At 43.2% G+C, this 18,633-nt stretch overlaps 2 protein-coding genes across 2 annotated transcripts; one reads left to right on the top strand and one right to left on the bottom strand.

The window, feature by feature from the left end:
• Positions 1-4,800: 4,800 nt before the first annotated feature.
• Positions 4,801-14,450, top strand: man2c1 (mannosidase, alpha, class 2C, member 1). The gene is made up of 26 exons (XM_041938628.1): positions 4,801-4,947; positions 5,507-5,632; positions 5,874-5,997; positions 6,105-6,175; positions 6,272-6,449; positions 6,542-6,731; positions 6,966-7,072; positions 7,153-7,263; positions 7,346-7,438; positions 7,555-7,671; positions 7,758-7,853; positions 7,959-8,104; positions 8,443-8,566; positions 10,229-10,350; positions 10,449-10,534; positions 10,623-10,769; positions 10,869-10,948; positions 11,161-11,255; positions 11,340-11,444; positions 11,548-11,704; positions 11,817-11,960; positions 12,039-12,148; positions 12,244-12,323; positions 12,430-12,572; positions 13,884-13,987; positions 14,086-14,450. Exons 1-26 carry the CDS (start codon positions 4,847-4,849, stop codon positions 14,195-14,197), a joined length of 3,069 nt encoding a protein of 1,022 aa, XP_041794562.1. The 5' UTR covers positions 4,801-4,846; the 3' UTR covers positions 14,198-14,450.
• neil1 (nei-like DNA glycosylase 1) lies at positions 14,386-18,631 on the bottom strand. Its single transcript, XM_041938629.1, has 10 exons — positions 18,277-18,631; positions 17,072-17,556; positions 16,870-16,989; positions 15,591-15,699; positions 15,402-15,495; positions 15,159-15,280; positions 15,044-15,071; positions 14,879-14,949; positions 14,593-14,800; positions 14,386-14,515 (listed from the first exon to the last, which is right to left on the bottom strand). Exons 2-10 carry the CDS (start codon positions 17,524-17,526, stop codon positions 14,469-14,471), a joined length of 1,254 nt encoding a protein of 417 aa, XP_041794563.1. The 5' UTR covers positions 17,527-17,556; positions 18,277-18,631; the 3' UTR covers positions 14,386-14,468.
• Positions 18,632-18,633: the final 2 nt, after the last annotated feature.

Raw genomic sequence — 18,633 nt, forward strand, 5'->3', positions numbered from 1 at the left:
TTTCAATAAAAGCATTTTACATGAAGCATATATGGAAGATTTCGTCCCTGCTGCATTTGCACCTTTCACTGTGAACTTACATAATTAGTATTATATAAAATTCAGTATTTTTCAGGAACACAGGGGGCTCTGCCAGCACACGCTGTGAAAAACTGCCTGGAAACATACTCACTGTCTCATGGAAACATCATCTTTGTATAGTTTTTGTCATATCCTGCAATAGCTATGAGGAGAATAAGGTTATAAGATGTACAAGAGGCAGAAATCTGAGAACGGATTTGTACTTTGTTATAACCAAGCCTCAAACAACTGGTGTAGGTCTTTAAGTTTGGGTTTTATGCATGTATAGCCTCCATTATATGATATATAACATTATCTATGATACAGTTTTATGCATTAAAGACTTAAAAAACTTAGTAAAATCTTTCTTAAAGTTAGACAGCTAGGCTTAAGAGACAAGGGTTAACATCAGCTGGAAGGGAGTGCATGCGTGTGTGTTTGTGTGTATGTGTGTGTGTGTGTGTGTGTGTGTGTGTGTGTGTATATATATTACTCATGTTGTGGGGACATAAATCTGTTTACATGGTCACATTGTGGGCACTCGCCTTCCTTATGGGGACAAAACAGAAGTCCCCACAACGTAAATCATTACAGTTTAGCATGAAGACCCGGGTTAAGGTTAGGATAAGCTTGGGTTTAGGTTAAGTTTAGGGTAAGGCATAGGGTTAGGTAAGTAGCAGTGGTTATGGTTATGGTAAGTTTCCAGGAAATTAATGTTATCTATGTCATCCTCAAAAGTGTTGAAAACACGATTCAGCAGATCGGTGACAAGAAATTAGGCTAAAACGTTTCTGCAACACCAGGAGCATCATGTTTGAACGAGTCTGTGCTGTCAGGTTGTGTTATCTGTCTGATACAAAAGGCATTAAAGTTTCGATTTGTTTTATCTTTCATGAAACCTCTTTACACTTTAACTGTACCGTATCTGAGGTGTCTCTTCCTCTCTGAATTTCATTTTCACCGTCTCTTCTCTCTTTTTCTCTGTTACTCAGCTGACATATCTTGGATAAACACTGGTATGTTGCTTTTGTATATTTTTCCTTCTTGTTGTTTGTGGTCATCAGTTTCACACACAGCATCAAGGGATTCTCCCTTCGTAGGCCACTTACATCTCATATGAGGTTTTAACAAATAAGCAACGCAAGAGTTCAAATGACGTTTTCTCCGTCTGAATTCAACTCATACTCTTCTTCAAACTGAAAGCTAATGAATCACCAAACTAAACCACAGAGTTGCTTATGATGCATAAGTGTAGCAACATAAATATTTTTTTTACCACTAAAACACTAACTGTTCCTTAACAAGTGAAATTGTTCTGTAACTGGTGATTGTTTTTATTTGCAGTAATGTATTTCCATTTAAAATGTTTTAAGTTACACACACACATATGCACACATACTAGCCTGCATACCAAAACCCTAATTATCACATAATCCTTTGTGCTTCTGTTGCTCCATGCTCTGCAGGTTTACTGGTTCCCATACTGGTGGGCTCTGCACTGGGACTTGTTCTCATTGTCTCTTTAATTTGCTGTCTATTAAGGCAAAAAAGGTAAGCCAAGGGCAAAAACGATGAAACAAGACCACGTTTATGTTTGTTGAAACCATGCTCTCCACTTAATACTGTCTCAGAAGTCCTGGGAGTTGTTTGGTAGGAGGGTCAAACCTGGTGTTTATCACACTATTTGAAGGCATCTGTATGCCGGAATGTCCCCATAACGCTGTGTGTGTTTTAGTGAACCAATTGTGGTGATGGTGATGTATGCTGTTGACCCTGACATCCAGGTTCAGAGTTTTAAAAAAAGAACTTTATAGGGTTCGTGTCCTCATTAGTTGGGATTTTTAGGAACGTTCACTCACTTGTGCCGCTCTTAGTCACCCTCGACAGTGTAATGTCGCATAAAGTATGACCCCATTTTGTATAATTGCGGTTTTTCTAAAAAAAAAAATAGTGCCCTGGAGAATATTTTCTTGGGTTTACATTACTGTGTGATTTGCAGAGATTTTTTTGTGGCACATAGTTGAGAATACATCTGAGATTCAACTTTGACTTTTAACCAGTTGGAGAAAACTGGCTTTGGAAGAAAGTGTAATAGTGAGTCATATAACACTTAGAACATTTGTAAGAAAAAGCTATTCATAGCAATAAACATGACAACTTTTTCACACCTGCTCATCTGGTCAGGTGTTAGCAGGAAGCGAGGAACTGAATCCACAGAGAAACCTTCAGGTTTAGTGCTATGCTGTAACCCGTAATAACTTCTACATTCAGGGAGGAAACACGTGTGGAGACGACTGAACCTTCAGTTTCACACAACATAAAACCGATCTGTATCATAACTGCTGATCTGAAAGTAGAATATAAAATATAAGATGGAAGAAAAACATGACAAAAATGAGATAAAAAAGCAAAACAGACACATTTTAAATTGTTTATGGACTCTAGATTTTAAAATCTAACTGAAATGAAATGGCCAACTCTCATACATATTGTGCTAAACATGTCTACTAGACACTCATCTCAACAAGTCCTCCCACTTTCAAAAATATATCTGGAGAAAAGGCGAATGTCTTCACACTCCAGAGGTAAAATGTGCTTTGAAGCCTTCTCCTCATCAGCGGATGTCACTTCTCCTTCCTTTCTTTATGCTAATGAGGCACAATCCGCTTTTGGAGGTGCGAGGCTAAGTGACAGTCTCGTCACAGATGGGTTGGCGGAAGGCTTTGTACATTAAACTGGTAAATGCACAATGTTCCTCTAGTCTTCACATGTTCCTCTTTCTTCCGCTTCCAAAGTAATGACTGTATGTTTACTTCCACCAAAAAATCTGCGGCGGCAATTCTCCGGTTGCACACGGGTGATTTCTTGAGGACGGGGCAAACAAGGCAACTACAGGGGAACATGTGGATAAACTAAAATAAAAGAGCTGTAGTTCATGCAACACTTCAGCATCTTGCTCATATGTAATTCAAGTAAAACATTTCCTTGATGGCAAAACAAACCTCAGCAAGATATACTCGATGGCCATGAAATAAATCTACAGCTTAAGGGGAGAACACTTCATCAAAGACTGCAAATTGCATGTGTTTAGCGACATGATCAAATTCTGAATGCATTATGGTTCTTTCGTTCTTCAGAGCTGGTGCTCAACGGGATAAAAGCAAAGGTGTTGGATGCGACATTGGAGAGAGCGACGAGTACGGCTCGAGAGTTTAGCTCATCTCGCTTCAAAGGAGCTTCAACAAGAACCACGAGACCATTGTCTTTTTGCATCACTCTTTCTGTATTTGTGAAATTGCCCCATGGGTCAGTTTAGACCGTTGTGGAAGCATGAAAGGTTTAAATAGATCACATGCTAATGTTTGCATGCAGCTCTGGGGTTTTGGGAAGCACTTTTTTCTCAAGCCACAGTCTGGTCCTTTGCTGTGTTGTGGCAGGCAGAACATGGTAGGCCTCCGTGCTGGATATTTAAAAGGGTGTTTTGTGCTGTATGACTACTTCCTTAGAGCAAGAGGACCAGCTGTCCTCTCTAATCCCCCCTTATTTTTCCGACGTGATGTGGTGAGTTTCTTAAGGAGAGCCCCGTACAGAGGCATCCAGGCAAACACATTGTGCCGCAGCTGAACTGGTGGGAATCGCAGGTCAAGTCCGACCATGGCACCCGTTCCCTCGGGCCATCCTGGCATGGAAGCAAGCCCAGCCACAGTCCAAACAACAGGGGGATAGGAGTCGACAGACATCCCTGATGGTAGCGTGGCCTGAGAGGGATGGGCTACACCACAATTCTACCAAGCCTGTACTTAGAGCTGCTCTATGGATTTTATAATAAAAGGGTGCTTGGCTTTGCACAAACACAGAAACACACAGTCCCTTCCCTGCGAATAATGCTGAGAAAAAAAGGCTTTTGTGTTTTCCCGGCTGCACGTGGGCTGACCCCTAACCCCTGTCCGCCAGCCTGATCACAAGACTCCCCAGCACTCCTGAGAGCCTCTCAGTTACACTGTAGCCGGTTCAGTTAACCACAGGATCACTGGAGAGTTATTGTGTCGTCATCCTCACAGGGTTTCCCTTGGCCTTTGTGACACCTCCTCTGTCTTCATCACATTCTGATCATTTTAGATGCTCCTGAGTTTGTGTTCAGTGTACGCTATTTGCATGCTTTAGATGCTTTAGACTGACTAGACAAGCTACGTGGCAATGAGGAACTGACCCAATGAAGAGAAGCACAGGGCGACTGTTTCTCCACATGACGTCTGTCAGTCCGAAAGACTATTTAGCCTGTTAAATGCTGGTTTTGCCCTTGTTACACTGTCGACATCCTGTTGCCATATTTAAAACAACGTGCCACTCCATGTGTTGAACTCTAGCTGTTAGATTTGTTAGGTAGTTGGAATTTATTTGTGCCACAGTGTTTTTTAGGTGTTACATTGTGTATAATAAAGTGTACATAACTGCTGTATCAGAATAAAAAAAATAAAAATATTTATGTTTGTAATTAAAATGTCATTTTCAATGCATTTTGTAATTCTTAAAGGGGAAATCTATCTTAATTTACAGACTTAATACACACACCGGTGACACTGCAGGGTTCACCTGCCCCTCATCTCTCCTGAGAGTCAACGCCTTGTCACATTACTGCGCAGGACTGCCATCTAGTGGCTGCTCGCTTTAATTACAATAACAATACCTTTACTTCCGGGTCGTGTGGAGGGCTGGAGTTTATCTTCCGTGCTCTGACTGCTCACGGCTGTGGAAACCTGCAGCTGTCCTGTCCGTCGTTTCCGTCATGTATCATCAGCCTGTGCTGAAAAACAGGCGCACTCTCCTCGAGAGAGCAGAGAAGTTTATCTCTGATGTTTATTTCACAGACTGCAACCTGAGAGGACGGTAAGGCTTCTTTCACTCAGCTGCACCGAGCCTCGCTCCTGACTGAGCGGCCCTCACAGTGCTGCACAGCAAACATGGTGCTGCTGTTTGTGAGCAGAGACAGCAGCAAATCACAGTGACTGCACACTGTTCTGCACATTTTCTCCACATTGTTCTGCACATAGTGTGTCTTTGTCTGCAAGTGAGTTTCAATGAAAAAGCAAAACAAAACTGTCAATCACTATAGGTGATACCCAATAATAAGTTATTACTGACCTCAACATACTTTTGCGTGCAGTTTTTTTTTTTTTTTTGGTTTTAGTTTTTTTAATTTTTTAGGGAAATTTAATTGAGGTCTAGATCTCTATTCTGAACTTGATAACCTCACATTCTGTTTTAGAGAAAAAGTCCACATGTTGCCCACATTTTTTATCTGCATATGTAATCACAAACTGCACCTTGATCACATTGTCAGTGTGAATCTGAATTAGGGTTTAATTTCAGAGTTACTGTAAAGCCAATTGAGGCAAACTGAAACTTTGATATTGAGCGATATAACTAGTGTGATCTCTCCTCGCAGACTCTATGGAGACTCTTGCCCGCTGGAGTCCCTCTCCTCCTTCATGTCCTATAAACGGATCCCATTTACAGAAGCTTCCAAGCAGCACTTTGCACCTCATAAAGTGGGTGATACCTTTGGACCGACGTGAGTAATACTGTCAAAGTCCCTCAGGTGTTGACAATAAACCTAGCTGGGTGTTCTAGGTTTATTTTTCACATGCTCGTCATATCTGTGCATTGTGAAGTGAAATGCTTTGTTGTTGCCTTCACTGCTGTGCATGGCGTAATAGAAATATAAAATGTTCAAAAATACAATATAACAAGAAAATATATGCGCAACAAATATTGAATATTGTACAAATATTAAGGTGCAGATGTTGTTGAAGGTGGTGGACTTGCTGGTTCAAAGTGACCCTGAAAATCCCTGAGTCCTGGAGAGGGAAAGAGGTTCATCTGCTGTGGGAGAGTGATGGAGAAGCGATGGTTTGGAGGGATGAGCAGCCAGTTCAGGTGATGAAGCAGCAGTTTTATTTAAGTCGGACTCGGTTAACGTGCACAAAGTCTACTCTAAACCCATGACCGGGTTTCATTGGGTCGTGTGCCGTGTGGCTTTGCAGGGCCTGACTAAAGAGGGTGAAAAGACGAGCTACATCCTGTCTGACTGTCTGAAAGATGAGGAGCCACACAGGTCAGTTAGCTAAAACACGAGTTCATTGCCGCTTTGGTTACTTTGCTTGCTGAACTTTTGTGCACCTCTCAACTAAAATGTTCTCTTGTTCTTTAGTGTCACCCTTTTCGTAGAGGTGGCCTGTAATGGGCTGTTTGGAGCTGGTCAAGGGTCCATGATCGCAGCCCCAGATCCGAACAGGAACTTTTCTCTACAGAGGGCAGAGCTGGTGGTATTTAACCGGGATGTGCAGGAGCTGCTGACTGATTTTGAGATGCTGATTGACATCGTGAAGGTACGGTCGCACCAAACAGCACAGGCTGTGTTCGTGTCACTTCAAGTTTAGTGAAAACGAACGTAAACTGTTTCTCTTCTCTTCCTTCGCAGGAACTCGGAGAGGAAGAGCAACGAGGCTACCAGGCGCTCTTCACTGCCAATGAGATGGTGAACCTGTGCGACCTGTCTGATCCCAGCTCGTTCTCCAAAGCACGCAGTCTGGCCCACAACTTCTTCAGCCAGCGGAACGGAGAAAGCCAGCACACCGCTCATGCCATGGGTCACTGCCACATAGACTCAGGTCTCAGCTTAATTTCTGTCAAGGCTGAACACTTTTATTTTAGTTTTATTACCTGAGTGTAGTATTGATTATTTAGATATTTACTATTTTATTTAGGTATGCATCAAAACTGTTTCTCAGGTATCATATCATACAAAAAAAGGCCCTGTTTTTCAAGTAGAAAACTAATAGAAAATGCATATAAAATCTTGCAATATTACCAGTTTTGTCACATTATTGACTCTGTATCTGCAGCTTGGCTCTGGCCCTACGAAGAGACCATTCGCAAATGTGGCCGAAGCTGGGTGACAGTGATCCGTTTGATGGAGAAGAACCCAGAGTTTGTCTTCACTTGCTCTCAGGTAATTCCCTGCTTTTACAGTTTTGTGTGAGCCACAACTGTTCGGCAAGTCTGAGCGGTCCTCTTCGGTTTTTCGTGCAGGCCCAGCAGTTCCAGTGGGTGAAGAGCTGGTACCCAGGACTTTTCTCCCAGATTCAGCATTACGTCAAGAAAGGGCAGTTTATTCCAGTTGGAGGAACGTGGGTGGAAATGGTAAATCATATTATTGGGGCTGCTGACATGCAGAACCTGATGTCCTACATTAAGATGTACTAATGACATGTTTGCCTGTCAGGATGGAAATCTGCCCTCCGGTGAGTCCATGGTGCGGCAGTTCCTGGAGGGTCAGCGCTTCTTTAGCCACGAGTTTGGGATTCATTGCAAAGAGGTAGAAATTCATGACAAATTCCTGCATAATCTGAGTTCACCTGTGTGGATGTCTGCTACTGTGTGTTTGTGGCTACTTTTTCATTGTAAATGCGTAATATTGCAATCTTTTTCTAGTTCTGGCTTCCAGATACGTTTGGCTACTCAGCCCAGCTTCCTCAGATAATGCAGGGCTGTGGCATTTCCAGTTTCTTGACACAGAAGCTCAGCTGGAACCTGGTCAACACCTTCCCTGTAAGTAACGTACAGAGGCACAAGGCTAAAAAAAAAAAGTTTCCTTTCCTGAAATAAATTTCAGTTTTGATTTCTCTTTCCCACAGCACAACACATTTTTCTGGGAAGGTCTGGATGGCTCCAAGGTTTTAACTCACTTCCCACCTGGAAATTCCTATGGTATGATGGGCAAGGTTGAAGACGTGAGTTTATAGGACATATAGGAACTCGGTCAATGTTGAGTCTGCGAAGAGAATATTTACAATCGTCCTGAAGCTAACACTCATTTGGGTTTTCTCTGCCCGCAGCTGCTGAAAAGTGTGAAGAACAACAAGGACAAAGGTAGAGCCAACCACAGCGCAGTGTTGTTTGGCTTTGGGGACGGTGGCGGTGGACCCACACAGCTCATGCTAGACAGACTGCACCGGGTCCAGGACACAGATGGACTTCCCAAGTGAGTTCCTGTCCCACACTTTAACTCAACGAATGACCCAGCCCAAACTAAGGCGGAAACACTTCCCCCCAAAAATGAGTCATGAGATTTTATATTCTGCTCTTGGGAATTGTGGGATTCCTGTAATGAAGTTTTCAATATGGTGTGTCGGCATGTAGGCGGGAGACTCCACATGTTTTAAAAGCAAAAGGATATGAGTGATGTGTGCTGATGTCAGTGTGGTGTTGTTTTTTTACAATGCTCGTCAGGACAGTCATGTTTTAGTCAGAATGAAATAGAAAGGTGTAACCAGAGACGTCATTGGTCACTTCCATCTCCAATTCTTGTGTGTTTCTCAGGGTCCGGATGACCAGTCCTGACAAGTTTTTCTCCCAGCTTTGGGCTGACTCAGCTCTGCTCTGCACATGGACCGGAGAGCTCTTCCTTGAGCTGCACAACGGCACCTACACCACACAGGCACAGGTCAAAGAAAAGTCCACATTATACGAGCAAGTGCAATAACAAACTAATCGCGTTTATCTGAGAAAAAGAAGCAAATCTGAGGATAGAGATGCAAATGAGAAGAAAAGAAGGAACTTTATGAACAATACAGCTAGAAAATATATTAACACATACTTTGAAGTTTAAATATTCACTAGTGGTGCAGCTTTAATTCACAGCAATCATATCTTGATTTCTAAATATGTTTCTAAAAGTGTTTTTCACGACTCTGTGCCAGCGACAGCCATAGTTGGAGGCTTTAAGGTCAAAGGTCAGCTTCACTGTGACATCATATTGTTCTGCAAAAAGCACTTTTCTGGCCACTATTCAACACCATCACTCAGGAACAGAAGGAGAGGTTGTGACCATATTTCACATTTGGTCAGATATAGAATTGGTGACACTAATCTTGGGCGTCTACCTTGAAACTGCGCTGATTGTACAGATCTTCTGTGCTGCCGGGTTGCAGATGTGTGTGAAGCATCTGTGTTTTACAGTTTGTAGCTTTGCAGCAGCATCCGTATTTGAAGCATTATAGTCCAGCAGAGGCTCATTGGTTCTGCTGATATTGATCTTAAGGTGATTCTGTAATGAGTGTGAGTGTGAAGGAAGAATGTTGTGTTTGGTCTACTCGTGCCCCCCAAGGAAAGCTGTCTGGAGACTTCGATGTCTTAATGCAGAAAGGTTTATTGATGCTCGGCCGTAGAGAATGGAGAGATTATCAACACAGTGTGAACACTGCCTGATGCCACTTCAGTTCTGAGTGATGCTTCCTGTGATCAGTCCTTTATCCTAGCTGGGAGCAGTAGATCTGGTTCATGCCCAATTATGGTCATTCTTCAGGCAATAAGAATATGTGTGATCAGTTGACTGACTCCACGTTCCCCAGCTCACGTTGCAAGCGTCTTCAGGTCGACATCAACACATTCCTCTAACAGGAGACAGTCTAATGTCCCCAATGTCTGGAGGACAACACAGCTTATCACCTATGCCCTTGGTCGCCCCAGCAACGGGGCTTCTCTCACTATCAGAGGGCACCAGTCTCCCCAAACAACCCAACAGCTGCATCGTACTCTCGCAGGGCAAACCAGACCTCTCCCTTCCCCTGGAACATGAGCTGACCTGGAGACGACCCCTTTACCTGACCATGACCCTGAGGCCCCCACTAGGAGACGGCCAAGCGACAGAAAATTCCATCACAGAGAGAGCATCATCGTCACTTCTCTTTCAAACCATCTGTCTTCCCTGGCCAGAATACTGCTGAGTCTTGACCCAAGGTGTTGGCTGTCCTGCGTGTTGCCATGCGTTTGTTTTGTTTCACCAATGTATAGGTCTGTGCACTGCATTGCACTGTAGCACCACATTGCTCTGCTCGTGCCTGGGTGTTTTGTCCTTAGGGTGGACCAGTTTCTGCCTCAGGGTGTTGCTGGGCTTGAAATGCACAGGGATGTGGTGTTTGTTGGAAATCCTCCTGACTTTTTCTGATACTCCCGCAATGTATGGTGTAACAATATTGTTCCATTTATGGTCCTTTACTACTCATTCAGGTCTGTGCTACACGCCAGTAATGTGTTAAAACGGTTAAAGATGTTGCTCCTGTTCGATTAGGTGCAGTTATTTTAACACTTGCTCTGCTGTTTCTAGATTAAACGAGGGAACCGCCAGTGCGAGACGCTGCTTCATGACATTGAGATAGCCAGCAGCTTGGCACTGTGTCGGGACAGTACATTTCAGTATCCTGTGGAAAAACTGCAGGAGCTCTGGAGGTCCAGACACACACATCCTATCATAGTTTGACAATGAGTAAATAATTGGTCTCTGTTGTTGAAGTGTAAACGTGGTTTCATTGTTTTTTCACTTACAGGCTGCTTCTTCTAAACCAATTCCATGACGTGATCCCCGGCAGCTGTATAGAGATGGTTGTGGAGGATGCGCTCAGATATTATGAAGGTACAGTTTTTACCAGCTGACCTTTACTTTGAGAGCCATATTGCTTTGTTGTATTCCAAAATACAAATTACATTAAATTGTGTTTTAGATATCCGTAGTGATGGCACCAGACTGCTGCATCATGCCTGTGAAGCCTTGGGCTTAAAGGGCAGCTCTGCCGGTGTGTTCAACTCTCTGCCATGGGAGCGCCAGGAAGTCATCCAGATTGAAGATGGCTCTGGTAAACCTGGCCTGGGTACGTTTGATATTTAGATAATTTTTTACAATATTCATGTTGTGGCCTTCAAAATTACAACTGCATACCTGATGCTCTGTGATATCTGTTGTTCTGCAGCTCTGGTGAGAGTTCCCAGCATGGGTTTGTCTCCTGTCAAAGCCACACAGCCTGTGACTCCAGTCTCCGTCACTGTTCAAGTACGTCCTGTAAAACTCATTACCTCCCACTTCCAGTTATGGTTAAGTCGTGAATGATGTGATGTGGCACACCCCTAATCAGTTAAATATACACCTATATTGCACCAATATAAAAAAAAAACAAGTGTGTACTATATATAGACAGAGCATTTAATCAATTTAGCGTAGTTGTAATTTCATCTGGCTAACTGAGATGTTTTGGAACATTACAGGCCGACGGCACCGTCCTCATGGAGAACGGGATTTTACAGACTGTCATAAACAAAGATGGCACATTGGCATCACTGTATTTGATCAGTGCTAACAGGTACTGTGCTGTGTAATGTGTATTTTTTACCACAGCATCAACATTAATGAGTTAACATCAGGCCTGCCACTCTTTTTGTTTCAGAGAGGCCATCTCTGACAACTGTCATGGCAACCAGTTTGTCATGTTTGATGATGTCCCTCTGTACTGGGATGCTTGGGATGTAATGGACTACCATCTGCAGACAAGGTGCAGTAATTACTGTTACATCTTTCTTTTAACACATGTCTTGCTCTTTTCGTGTGTTCTACATTTGAATATTAAAACCCTAACTGCAGAAATGACCCTATAGGAAGCCGGTGGTGGAGGTGGTGCAGCCTGTTAGTGTGGTGTCCTCAGACGGGCTCCGAGGCATTGTCCGCTTCACCCTCAGAATCAGTGACAAGAGCACTATCATGCAGGAGATCATCATGGACGCCATGTGTCCTTACATCAAGTTCAACACAGAGGTACTTTTAAAATATTTATGACACCTGGAGAAATCTGAAGATACACTGACCCGACAGTTGATAAAGTGTTCAGCAGCCAAGAAAGTCACAATGTTGCATCCTCTAATTTCAGGTGAAGTGGGCAGAGTCTCACAAGTTTCTCAAGGTGGAGTTCCCTGTGCGAGTACACAGCCCCAATGCTACATATGAGATCCAGTTTGGGCATCTGCAGAGACCCACACACAGGAACACTTCGTGGGACTGGGCCAGATTTGAGGTATGGCACCGTGGAAAAGGTCAACCAATGTCAGTGGTGCTGTTGCAACAAAAGTAACGTTGCTGAAATGCTTTGCAGGTTTGGGGTCACAAATGGGCCGACCTGTCAGAGCACAATTTTGGAGTTGCGCTGCTGAATGACTGCAAATATGGCTATTCAGTCCACAGGAACACCATGACACTGTCACTGTGAGGTTCCCTGCTGTCTTTATACAACAATAAAACAAAGAAATCACGCTAATTTAAATAATTCATGCATCTAACAGCAGCGGTCTTTGTCTTAGACTGAGAGCACCAAAGGGCCCAGATGCCAATGCTGATATGGGCACTCATCATTTCACCTATGCAGTCATGCCACACGCAGGTAGGACTTGACTGTCTTTGAAAAGAATTTGTTCTCATTAAACCTAAAACTCTGACCGTGGAACTCATTCATAAGTTCATGACCGGTTGTCTGTGCTGTAATATAGGATCCTTCCAGGATGCCTCCATCATCCAGTGTGCATACAACCTCAACTTCCCTTTGAGGTCAATCCTGTGCACTCCCGATGCCATCCCTTGGAGTGCTTTCTCCGTCAGCAGTGCAGCAGTCATCCTTGAGACCATTAAACAGGTATGCCATTATACGCTGAGCTTGACCTAGCTTGACTTAATCCACTCAGCCCGTTAATGGCCACTGACTATATTTACCATAACACTCTTATTCTCTGCTTGATTGTCTTTGCTATACTTCATGTCTCCTGTCTTGTTTCTCTTCTGATTACCTGATTGGCTGTTTTGGACTTGTTTAATTTTTAATTGCCTGATTTGACTTCCCTCGTTTTGCTCACTGTGTGGCTGCTTTTTGACCACCTGTTTTCTCTACCTGTGTCTGGAGTTTTTTATAATCACTGCACAAAAGTGGGTCCAAGAGGTGGTGACATCCATCCACTGAGTCCATTCTGCCTGTAGGTATAAAATGCCTACATAAACCACATAGGAGTGGCCTTTCTGCTTGCCTTCTGATTGGCTTTCATTCTTTTGCTGACATTCTCGCAATTGACTGAGAGAGTATCACAGATTAAAAAGAAGATTGAAATGCTGCATCAAATACACGAGTAGCAGCTACTGTACAAGTTGCTGAAAACAGCACACGGGATTACATCAGATGTAGAGCACTCTGTCACGGATTTGGCTGACACGCTGCCCCGGATGTGTCCTAACACCACTGGATCATCTGCTGAGGCTCCAAAACCAGCCTTCCCTAATGAGGCTACTTACTGGCACAGCAGCAGCGCCAGGCCAAGAGCATCAGCTCCAGCCAAGACCTGGTCTGACGTCGTTCGCCGCAAGGGCAAATCCAGCAAGACAATTAAGAGGGCACCAACGCTCAAACAGCCACCTGAACTCTCATTGCAAAACAGGTACGACCCACCGAATCTGAACTCCAAAAGGTGGGATGATTCCAACTGTGTTGAACGCAGGGAAACTAATCACACCACTAACATTAAGGCTGAACCGATTCCGGGAAATAGCCCCAAAAGCACTGCCGGGCTGAAGGCTACAAAAAATACTGGTACCTCCACACCTGATAAGCTGAGGCCAGGAGAAAGACTGGTAGCTCCACACCTGACTCTATAACCAAGCACGTAAGGATGGCAAAGACTGAAAATCCACCTGACAAATCTGTCAGGGCTGTTGACAGTTATCCTCTCTACACATTCAAACAACAGGAAGATTATCACTCAGGCTGGGTCTGTTCTGTGAAGTAAAACTGGCTGTCTTGTATTCCGTCTTGTATCACATTGGCTTTATAGCCCAGTTTTTTTGTTTGTTCTTGTCTTTTTTTTTTTGTGAAGCACTTGTTCCCTGTATTTAGTTCCCTGCATTTCTCGTATGAAAGGTGACATGTAAATTAAGTTTACTGTTGTATTATTATTAACAGGCCGAGGATAGGAAGGGGGCACTTGTCATCCGCCTCTTTGAGTCACATGGAAGCAGCGTGACTGCAACTGTCTGCACCGCCCTTCCTGTCAGGGAAGCCTGGCAGTGAGTATTTCTATTCTTATCGTGTTTACTGCTACCTGGCATCTTTCATGTTGTATTGTCTTCTAAGAACAAAACTCTTTATTCTCCCTTGCTTTCAGTTGCGATCTCTTAGAAAGACAAGACCCCACCCAGCCGGCACGTATGACATCAGAGGGAATCACTGTGAGCTTCAACCCCTTTCAAATTGTGTCACTTCTCCTCATCTTGTGATACATATGGCATTTTATAGTCACAACTGGGGTTTTAATACAACATTTTGGTTTAAGGGCAGAAAATAGATAAATGCTCTCAAATGTGTCATCTGCTGCTGTTCTATTGACAGTTTATCCTGAGACTTTGAGGTACTTGTAGATGTTATTGTGATAACTTTGCATCAAATCAATAAAGCGCTGCAGAACTTTCGTAGAAAAAAGATTTTATTTTAAAAAGTATAAAAATATTAAAACAGTCTCATACAACGGTTCCTCCCTCGTTCTTGTTTTTATTTGCCGTTCTGTCGGGTCACTCTTCCGCTCCGCCTCTGTGGACCTGCAACAAGGACAACAATGAGATCAGAATTCTTTCGATTTTGCGAGTTTAATTTTGACTGTTTATCACAGGCTCACATGAAGCTGTTGGCTCTGCACTGCTACCGCTGCTCTTCCTCTTACGTGCAGCCGACTTCTTCTCATGCGGAGGCGCGCTTATTTCTGTCTTTCTTCTCTTGGATCCGGCTTCCTTTGGACGTGCATCCTTGTTATTCTTTGGTGTTTTAGCCACAGTTTCCTTTCTGACCAACTTCTTTGTTGCGCTTGCAGAGCGACTTCTGGCCACCTAATACAATCAAACTGCTGTTAAGAGTTTTGTCTGTGGAGTTTGTCATTTGTCAAGCAAAAACGTTGCTGTTCATACCTTTTTCTTGTCTGTGTAATCATGGTCGTCTTCTTTCTTTATCCTCTTTTTTGACTTGGGTGACTTTGAATCTGTTTGAGAAAGATCGGACATCATTTTAGTCAGATGCAGCAGCTATTCTTCCAGCTGATGTTCTCAGCTTCATGTATACAAAGTATTACGTACCTTTCGGCACCATGGGGCCTGGATCTCCCTGAAATTAGAAGAGTAGGTATTAGCATCTGTGATGTATACAATCCTGTGCAAAAAAATTAAAATATAGGATTTTCCTCAAACTCACTTTGAACCACATAGTTCTACCATTGTGGTCCCGGACAGATTTCATTCCATCCACGTAGTAGCACTGCAGCCATGCCTCAAAGTCAGAGTAGTCCGCCTTCTCTGGATCGTAGCCCTTTCCCCCTGAGTCACGAGTCAAATACAGGAGGCATTTGTAGAATTTTATTATTTTCACTCAAAATGAATGCTGATCTTTGAGTATGAGTTTCAGAGTGGAGCAGACAGTAAACAGATGATACCCCACCTAGGCTCACCACCTCTAGAGGTACTATATTACACAGTCTCAGCAGGTCACCCGTCTCGCCTTTCAGCCTCTTCTGTGAAGCTCTGTCTGGGGTCTTAATAAAGAAGGCAACTGTTAGAAAATGCAAAGCGGTTAGGGTTGAGTGTCTGATGTCCTAAAAAATGTGCATCTCTGTTTGGGTTCTTTCACCTTTGTGTCCGCATACTCTTTTTTCACAGGCTTCTCATTTTCACATGAATCTTCTGACTCAAGGCCTTCCAGTACGGTCCTGGCAGCGACAAAGGGTGGGATGTTCAACCTAAAAAAGATTCAAGACTTCAGGCTTATTCTTCTGTGCAACAAGAAAGCTCTTTTGTTAGTCTGAATTATTACACCTCCCCATGGGCAGTGAGACACCAAGCAGTGAAAGAGAGTCATTCATTTCATATCTGAGGGAAACAGGCTTTGAAACACACAAGGGTTGGAATTTTGTTTTGGTCATAATTTTCAACAATGCAAAACGTCAGTCTTTTTCTTTAAATCAGAACAGGAAAAGGAAAACCTGTTTTTTCTTTTTAAACTGTGCATGGACCTTCTGTTAATCAAGGTCTATTGGCAGCAGGCTGCCTGCGTGCATGCCTGTGTTCTTTCACCTTTTGTTCTTTGTTACCACTAGTTACCTCCAGCAAGGTACTCCAGATGCAAACTAGCCATTACGGTTGCAACGATGTGATGGTATCACGCAATTATTATTTTTATCAGTTGCAATGACCCTTAAAGGCTGAGCAAACACTTTATTACAATTTCACGAAGTATTATTACTGACGGACATGACTTTTGGGATAAAGATTTTTTTTTTTTTTCGAAATAACACTGGTGGAATTCAGCATTTCATACCACAGAATACTGTGAAACCCTACTGGCCATATAAGAACATCTACAGAAGTATTTGCTGTAAAAAAAAAAAAAAAAGGGAAATACTGCAATAATGGTTCCGGGTGAACTGATCCAACTTTCTCTCTCCCAGTAGTGCTTCAGACACTGAGTACCAATCTCACACCAGAGCTTTCTTTTCCCTAAGTCTGACATGTGACATCTGTATATCTCACTGCCTGGAAGTCACTTTTATCAAAACAAAAATGCCAAACATTCACTGGTTCCAGCTTCTTCTAAAATGTCAAGGTTTGCAGCTTTTCTCTCTTATTTGATTGTAAAATGAATAGTTTTAGAGTTTTTTATTGTTGGTCAGACAAATCAAGTAATATGAATATGACATTTTCAGCCACTGGGAATTTTTTATCATTTTTTAGGACTTTTTTTGACAAAAAAAAAAAGCAATGTAAGAAAAAGCAACAGAGCTCTTTTTCCATGCAGATCATCATAGCTGACACACAATCCACTTCCAGTAAGGTCAGTATCTGTGCATCCCCACTATGTAAATGTATGATGTGTCATTCAACTGGTTCTGAGGGTTGTGCATGTTTGTCACCTGAAAAGGATTTCAGCCCTCAGGTAGTTCCCGATACCGTTGAAGTACTTCTGATTGAGCAGGACTTCACAGATGGGCCTGTCAAAGGCGCGGTCGGACAAGTGCGACACCACGTTCTCCCTGCAAAGTGATAAAGTGGTCAGCGTGACGGTGATGATTTGGTTGAGCAGGTGACACAAGCGATGCTCTCGCCATGACTTACCTGAAGCTTTTGTACTCAAACATGATGCAGGGCCCTCTGCCAGGCTGCCATGTCCCATTGGACTGCCAGCTGCCAAACCGGCGTGCATCCACAAAGCTCAGCACTCTGCAGGGCTTCTCTTTGGAATAAAAACGCAGGTGTGCATGTTTGGGCAGCTCATCCTCTGTGGTGAAGCGGAAATAACCCGACATCCCGAAGCGAAAGACTATATCCATGGGCCGGTCTGCCTGTCCTGCCTTTACCCTCCGTTTTGGATCATCACTCTTCATGGGTGTCAGCGTGAGCATCACTTCCTTCCCTCTGGAAGTGGCTGTGATTCGATAAGCCTCACAGGTGAAGGGCACATCAGGACTCTTGCTGACCTCAGATTTTCTGACCGGCCCAGTAAACACCACTCCATTACACATTTTGTTCACGTAGAGGCTTGCCAGGTGGAGCTCTGGTCCCTCAGGCATTTTGTTGGAAAAAATCCAGCTGTGCTGCAACTGTAAAGGACAAAATGACTGAGCAATCATTGCATCACTGAAACATACACATGTTGGGTATTTTAGAAGATTACTTCAGTATTTTAACACTCAATATGTTTAAATTCTAAACAACTTGCAGGCTGACACAATAAATGCAACTGTTCTCCCCCAGAATGATATTCTTGAGAGTGTGGAGATGGCTTCGAAACAGTGTTTGTAAAGTGAGTAAGTAAATAAAATGTGCATCAAGGATAAATGAACAGTAAACCTAGTGGTTCTAGAAAATACCACAGAACTTGATTTATGTTCATGTTTTTCAAAGAGTAATGGGGTGTGTATTGGGAGGACTTGTGACCTCAGTATTTCTAAAACCAGTTGCTGACACATCAAGCACCACTGCACAGCTTCAAAAACACACAACAAAGCATGCACATTCTACCACACAACACAGCCTCAACAATACCTCTAGCAGTGCATTACAGTCATTCCCGGACGACAAAACATGATGCACACCGATCCTTAGTTTTCACAACACTGCACACATCCTGCCGGACTACATATGGCACATTTGGCCTTTGATCTACCCACATAATGCATGTCCTGCAGTGTATTTTTTAACCATCTCACCCAGTCTGAACAAAACTGTGTGTTTTTGCATTGCACAGGTCAAAACAAGGAAAACGAGTCCTGATGGCTCACTGCTGAACGCAAACGGGCATTAAGGGTCAAACAACTTACCCAAACCAGGAAATAGACCTCGCCGCTGATAAACTAGTCACTTTAACAGACTTAAACTTAAAATAATAACGCCTGCAGAGTTTCTCGGCTTCCTCTGCTGCGTGCAGGGCTGCAACAATGAGCCGGTATAGCACGCACCACACGGCTTTCGCAACATGCATGTTACTAAACATGTTGTGTAACGTTAATTCATTCACACGGAAATGTCGCGAGATCTCCAAGATCCGCACGCTCGTTACTTATAGTCAAGTATGTAACCCGTATTTTTTATCTAAGCGCGTGTTTTTGCCAATTTATTGAAAACAACGACGAAAAAAAGTTAACCGGACTATCCGAGCAAACACAGTCGGAACACAT

The sequence above is a fragment of the Chelmon rostratus genome, chromosome 6 (genome assembly GCF_017976325.1).
Source record: "Chelmon rostratus isolate fCheRos1 chromosome 6, fCheRos1.pri, whole genome shotgun sequence".
NCBI classification, from domain to species: domain Eukaryota; kingdom Metazoa; phylum Chordata; class Actinopteri; order Chaetodontiformes; family Chaetodontidae; genus Chelmon; species Chelmon rostratus.

Excerpts from the sequence above, each read along its gene's own strand:
- man2c1 (XM_041938628.1), top strand. The coding sequence starts at position 4,847 with ATGTATCATCAGCCTGTGCTGAAAAACAGGCGCACTCTCCTCGAGAGA. Across the intron at positions 7,672-7,757 it reads ACCTGGTCAACACCTTCCCT|CACAACACATTTTTCTGGGA; the intron begins GTAAGTAACGTA and ends TCTTTCCCACAG. Across the intron at positions 13,988-14,085 it reads CCTGTCAGGGAAGCCTGGCA|TTGCGATCTCTTAGAAAGAC; the intron begins GTGAGTATTTCT and ends CCTTGCTTTCAG.
- neil1 (XM_041938629.1), bottom strand. The coding sequence starts at position 17,526 with ATGCCTGAGGGACCAGAGCTCCACCTGGCAAGCCTCTACGTGAACAAA. Across the intron at positions 15,281-15,401 it reads TCTAGAGGTGGTGAGCCTAG|GGGGAAAGGGCTACGATCCA; the intron begins GTGGGGTATCAT and ends CTCGTGACTCAG. Across the intron at positions 14,801-14,878 it reads ATTACACAGACAAGAAAAAG|GTGGCCAGAAGTCGCTCTGC; the intron begins GTATGAACAGCA and ends TGATTGTATTAG.